At 52.3% G+C, this 6,069-nt stretch overlaps 2 protein-coding genes across 2 annotated transcripts; both read right to left on the minus strand.

Moving 5' to 3' along the window:
- Nucleotides 1-2,055, minus strand: M406DRAFT_41759 (uncharacterized protein; the record flags this gene model as incomplete). Its single annotated transcript, XM_040924166.1, has 2 exons — nucleotides 1-1,919; nucleotides 2,001-2,055. 2 exons carry the CDS (start codon nucleotides 2,053-2,055, stop codon nucleotides 1-3), a joined length of 1,974 nt encoding a protein of 657 aa, XP_040776089.1.
- Nucleotides 2,056-3,516: 1,461 nt separating this feature from the next.
- Nucleotides 3,517-4,170, minus strand: M406DRAFT_331439 (uncharacterized protein; the record flags this gene model as incomplete). The annotated part of the gene is made up of 3 exons (XM_040920630.1): nucleotides 3,517-3,814; nucleotides 3,909-3,973; nucleotides 4,054-4,170. The coding sequence occupies 3 exons, from the start codon at nucleotides 4,168-4,170 to the stop codon at nucleotides 3,517-3,519; spliced, it is 480 nt and encodes a 159-aa protein (XP_040776090.1).
- Between the last annotated feature and the right edge of the window lie 1,899 nt (nucleotides 4,171-6,069).

Genomic DNA, 6,069 nt, shown 5'->3' on the forward strand with positions numbered 1-6,069 from the left:
TCAAGTTCCACCACCGCCTTGCATCCTCCGTAGTCTCTCCTCCGCCGCACGTGCTCGCCTCTCTCGCTCAAGCCTCATCTTCTGCTCCGGCGTCAACCCGCGTACCTCCTCCTGCCTCTTCTCCTCTGCACTCTTGTCCGCGCCGGCTCCCAAGACACTGCCGCCTTTCCTCTTGCCGATGTCACTGACCTTGGGGCCCTCGTGCCTCAACCGCTCCTCTTCCGCCTTCCTCCGCTCGGCCTCCTTCCTATCTGCGTCTTTCCGCTCCCTCTCCTCCCGTTTCTCGACATCTTCCCTCTTCATCGCTGCCGGCACCCTGGCCGCGTCCCAGTCCCAGGCCTCCTCGCCCAGCTCGTGTCTGGCAACGCGAAACGCATCTCGGGTCCCTCGTTCGCCCGCGAGCTCAAATGCCATCTTGCCATCCTTATTCGGTAGCGTAGGGTCGGCTCCTCCACGCGTCAAGAGGCCTACAACAAGAGGCGCCGAGTTCTGTGCGGCAGCGAGGTGGAGAGGTGTTGGTGCGTGGTGGTTCGCGTCGGCAGGCTGGAAACAAAAGGCCGGTGTGAGGCCATTCGTCTTGAGATAGGAAAGGAGCGCCGGGAGCTTTGAGCGACGGATGAGTGCTTGCAGCTGCTGTGTGTGTAAAAGTGCCGTCTCTTCCTCCTCGGTAAGCTTTGGCGGTGCAGGCTTGGCCGGCTTGCTCGTCGTGGCTTGCTGTCTCGTAGCTGCTTCTGGCGCGGCGTTAGGATCGACCGGTGCGATTTCCTTGACCTTGAGCCTGGTGAGCTCGATAAAAGAGCGCATCAGTTCATTTTGTGTAGCTCTCCTGGTGCTGAAGGGATATCCACGTATTCGAGGATCATTCGCCCGTAGCACCTGTCCCTCGTACGGGCCGAATAACGTCCGGCGGTTCGTCATGCCTGTTGCTCGGATGAACAACAGATCTGACGTGTCCAGGAGCCCTTTCCAGTCGCTGAGGAGCTGTCGAACATCATCCACCAGTGCCTGCTCGTTATATCTGCGTAGGCTCGAACCAGCAGAGTGAGCGTTGCCCTTGGCATTGTCGTTGGCTGATTGAGAGCCACCTTGTTTCCGCCGTGTCGTATACCTGTGGAAAGTCTTGTGCGCCAGGACCGTAGCCTCGCGGTTCATGGGTCCAGGCCCATTCTTGGTCTGCCGCGGTGCGAGGGACACCACCATGGCAGCGAAGTGACCACCTCCGATCATGCAGAGGAAAATATGTGGCCCCGTGTAAGCGATGGGAGGCAGAGATCCGTCCTTTGCCACTTTCGGGAGAGCAAGTGGAGGAAGTTGCCGTTTCCTGAGCGTCTCCAAGATCTGATCCTCCTTGGCCAGTTCCTCGTTCGTGAAAAGTACTCTGTAGATACCAAAGTAGTTGTTCGCCGGCAGGACTGGCGAGCCGAACCACATCATCGGCGGCTTTCCTGTCCCTCTCTTCTTGCCGCGGCCCCATTCTTCCTCGCCGCCGCCGCCGTCCTTGCCCTTGTCTGCCAGCGTCGCCTGCTTCTTCAAGAGCGCCGTCAGTGTCGAATCGTTCTTGTCCCCGTCCTCGTCATCCTCTGACTCATCCGAGTCCGACCCGGACAGGCTCTCGTCCAGGTCACCGATCAGCTTCTCGAAGTCGGCCTCCGTGACTGGTTTGTGGCCACGTAGCTTCTGCTTCAGGTTGTAATGGTGCAAATCTGACTTCTGGTGGCCCCTCTGGTCAAGCACTGTCGCAAAGGTCAAGCCGCATAGTGAGCAAGCTTGTGCGCCAACTGCGGCTGGGACTGTGGGCGTCGGCGATCGTTCACTCGGAATTTGGGGTGGTGATGATGTCTCGAAATCTTGCTGCTCCTGGTTCTCTGTGTCAGCCTTGAAGGTGAGGGTGTTCAGGACCTCCTCCGGAAGGTCGTAGACTGCGTGTATGAAATGTCGTCAGTGATCTGTCTGCCTGTCTCGTCGGCCTGCGCTGCTGAAGCTCCATTGCGGCAACGTACTGTAAAGCGGGCGCCGGAGGATGTCTTCCTGTGGCTTCTTAGCGATACCATCCATATCGACAAGTGCTGCGCCCGGGTATTAATAGGCCTTCTTCGCCTCTGAGTCGAGTTGTCGGGAGTACTTGTTACCTGGAGCATACGTTGATGATGACAGTAAAGTGCGCTTCGGCAGCCTAAGAATCATGGAGGGGCTTATCGATAGAGAGCGACCCTCCCCCCTCCCATACTTTAGCTTTGTGGGGTCATGACGAAACCCTATTTTGTATTTGGACTGCTACCATAGTACTTGTACTATGGATTATGCAGGTAACTTAGTGGTCGAATGACTTCAACTATATTTTATGTTTTTTTAAACCAAGATATAAACCATTTAGTTCTTCATAATGTCGCTCAACCGCAATCACAGAGGTCTTGGTGGTAAACTCTCCATTATACTACCTCTCAAGGCCCACCACGTCCACCATTGGTGCGAATCTTTGCGAGATGCACAGTCAAGGCTCATGACTGTGTTGATCGGCCAGAACTCTGCACCTGGGCGACAAAAGTGAATAATTCATGCCATGTTTACAAAAGACAAGGCAAAGGATGTGTGGTATCATAATGGCATGCCTCCGATCCTGGAATCCCCCATTCTTTAGAGTTTCTTTCTAGAGAAGAAAGGCGAAAACTGTTCATCTCATGGGTGACAATATGCTGCCATCCAGCATGAGTAGTCCGAGATCCTCCGTACCTAATTGGCCTGTCTTGATCACTCTCCTCTTTTTTTCAAGCTCAAAAAGTGTTGTTTTTAAGGACAAGAAATTCGAATGTCCTCTCTGGTTTCTCATGCTGAGTCTTGACGAGTTCTTGGACAAGTCTACACCTTATCCTTGGCAAGAAACATAGCAAGAGAACGACGTTAAATCTTTCTCACAGAACATGCGCATCCCAGCCACATCAACGTCAAGGGAGTCATCTATATCAGTAGAACATCGTCCTTTCTACATAGCATATCAATGAGGTGACTGAGAGCGAGCTTTGCAAACAGTACCGTTTGATCAGAGGCACTGTAGCGAGTCAACAAAATCCAAGTGAGTAGACGCTTGAACTAGAAGTGAGGGGACGACACGGCGAACCATCTCAATGCAAGTATTGATTTGATTGGAGATGGCCATGGCTGGGTTCCCTGAAATGGAGTCTCAGGCTTTGAAAATTTTGACGTGGCGTGTCTCACACGCGTCCTGTAGCGAGGAAGGGATTGGCGTAGCTACCGTAGACAGTATCACAGGGCAGTCAGGATGAAGAAAAGGTGAGGTCAATGCATGTATTTTGCCGTGGAAGGCATGAGGGCTGAGTCGCCGCGAGCTGTAAGGGCACCACCTTCCTGACCTTGACCGTCAGAAGTGAAGGAAACGGATTAATTACCCATTGAAAAAAAGACAGACCGAGAAGCCGTAAAGGGTTGAAGCGCTGTGTTCAGCAGAAAGCAAAGCGGTCTAGTCCACGACCACGATGCATCTCCAGCTGTGTCCAGCCCCTAAACGCAAAAGCCGGCCTCATCGGCCATATCGTCATCATCATTCTCCTCCTCAACCTCCTGAGCCGAGCCCGCCTCGGTCTTGACGCGCTTAGGAGGACGTCCAGCGGTCTTCTTGGCGGCGTTGCCACGGGGGATTGCCTCCTCGCCAGGGTCCTTGGCTTTGCGGCCACGCTTGGTGGGGGCCATCTTGGACGGTGAGGCCTCGGGAGTGGCGGTATCGGAAGCAGAAGCCTGCTCCATCTTACCAGCGCCGCCGGCGGAATCGGCGGAGACCATCTTCTTCTTTGCGTTGGACCTTTTGCAGTTGTTAGTGGCAGTGGGGGTTCAAGGAGGCAATGAGGCAATGGGAGATGGTGCTAGGCACCTGGGATTGGGTTTCGTAAACGTACCAGATGCGCATGGCAGATGAAGGCTTGGAGTGTCCGGTCAAGGCAGCCAGCTGGTCGGCGTCGAGCTGGCGCACAAGATGGTTCTTATCAGCCACCCTTTGCCTTTCAACTGAAGCAGGTAATAGAGCTCATCGGGACAACATACCTTGTAGCTGGCATCATCAGTCAAGACCTTGCAGACGTATAGAGCAACCGTCATCTCAGCATCAGTGAGGTTGAAGGGGCGCGCGTTCTTCTGGATGCTAGAAGCTTTGGGAGGCATGTTGATCACGTTCCTGGGACCTTATTTCGCTCTGTGTTTGTTTGTGGCGCGTCAGCCTCGACGTATACACGGGGGTTGTTTCGATGGTAGGAACGGTCCTCTTTGCTGATGACCAAAGGTAATCTTGTAACAGTTCATGGAATGGATACGCACTTGGTCAATGAAGGAGAAAAGGATGTGAAGGTGTATGGCTGGAAGAAGGTAAATTTTGAGGGTAGACAGGGACGGAAAGAGAATACGTTGGGGAGGGTTGGGTCTTCCTTCTTGTTGTAGGCTGCGAAGTCTTTGGGGCACAACAACTTTGGAGATGAGCGTAATTATGTCGATACCTGTTGGTATATGGTTCACATTCGAACTGCCAATCTGTTTCTGTGAGAAAGCGACACTCCCAGTCTACTTGGCAGGCACAACCTACTACAACTACCCAAGTATACTGCCTTTGGAGATGTAGGATGGCTTTGCTGACCATGACTTTGGTGAGGCGTATGTACTGGGTTTGCTTGTGTCTCTTTAATCACCAAGTCAAGCTTCCCAAATGTAGTTCTTGTAGGTTTAGTCCTCCTTCTAAACCCAATGTAATACACACACTAATAGTTCATGGTACCTGAAGAGCAATTGTGCTACCAAAGATTCCAACAAGATGGCACTTTGAAAGACATACAAAATCAACATTATGCCACAAGAACAGCCAACCTCACTTAGTTTCGATGAGTCTGATGTGAATTACAAGAGTTCATCACTACTAAAGGCAGCACAATCTATCCAGGGAGTAAGTATGAAAGCATTCCAATTTGACTCCCTCTTTTCGAAAAGGGATAATTTCTTCTTATAGAGCTTGTCAGTCTATTTTGGACTTTGGCCGCCCTTCCTCAAGGTCTCGTCAGCCTAGAGAGCATGATGACCAGTTGTGTCTTTACTGGATATCTCTTAGCAACTTCTTCAGTCCCTACAAGGGATAATTGAAACCTAGAATCCAAAGTAGGACTCTTGTGGGAAATGTCTAGATGATGTCAAGTCAATAGGGCTGACACAATACTATTTGAGTACTTAGGTTGCTCTTTGCACCAATTTGCCTTGTGATACTCCTCAAAGCACGCTCCAAAGCGTATGTCGTGAGTCCTTTACTATCCAGACCCGCGTTTCTTCACTTGGAGTCAAGTACAGCATGAAAGCTCCCAAACCAGTTGCTCATCCCTCGTACGCAGTTCGAGATCGGGTACATCGATGCAAAGGTGCCGGGGAGGGGGTGGAGTTACGATTGTACCTGATGAACTCATCGGTACGGTTCCTCCGAATCCCCCGATGCTGGCTTCCTACTGACCCCCCGTCCTCTATTAGGCGTTACTGTATGAGCGTGACAAGACATTTTGCTCAGGGCCGGCCGTGCAATTCCAAAGCCCGTAAGGTCCGAACGACCATGTACAACGCATCTTTTAGTACCGTTCGGGCCCGAACCGGGAACAAGACGGGGATTCCTCAGAGGTTTTGATGGATGGCCCCTCTTCCTGGCTCGTTCGCGCTCCGATTTGGCAGTGCGCTCTGTCCCCCTCTTCCCCCTGAAACCCTTGATATAGCATGTGAAGAATGGCCTCATTTGCCGATCCATGGTGGCTTGGCCGATGGGTCAAAAACAGCGGTATCAACTATCCTGGTCTGCTGGCACGGGGTCTGCGCGCATCAGAGCAAAATCACTCATTAGTCTCAACGCTATTTGGCAACCACATACTTGTGTGTTCAAACAGTCGGTTGAAGTTGCCCCCCCCTGTGAACGTAAACGGGGGATGATCGTCCAAAAAAAGCGGCCGCTCGGCTACGGTTCCCCTGCAGACTATACGACGAGTCGTCGGTCCTCTAAACAGTCATTGAGCTTTTTTTTCTTTTCCTTTGTCCCTTCTTCCT

This window comes from Cryphonectria parasitica (assembly GCF_011745365.1).
Source record: "Cryphonectria parasitica EP155 unplaced genomic scaffold M406scaffold_5, whole genome shotgun sequence".
Classification (NCBI taxonomy): domain Eukaryota; kingdom Fungi; phylum Ascomycota; class Sordariomycetes; order Diaporthales; family Cryphonectriaceae; genus Cryphonectria; species Cryphonectria parasitica.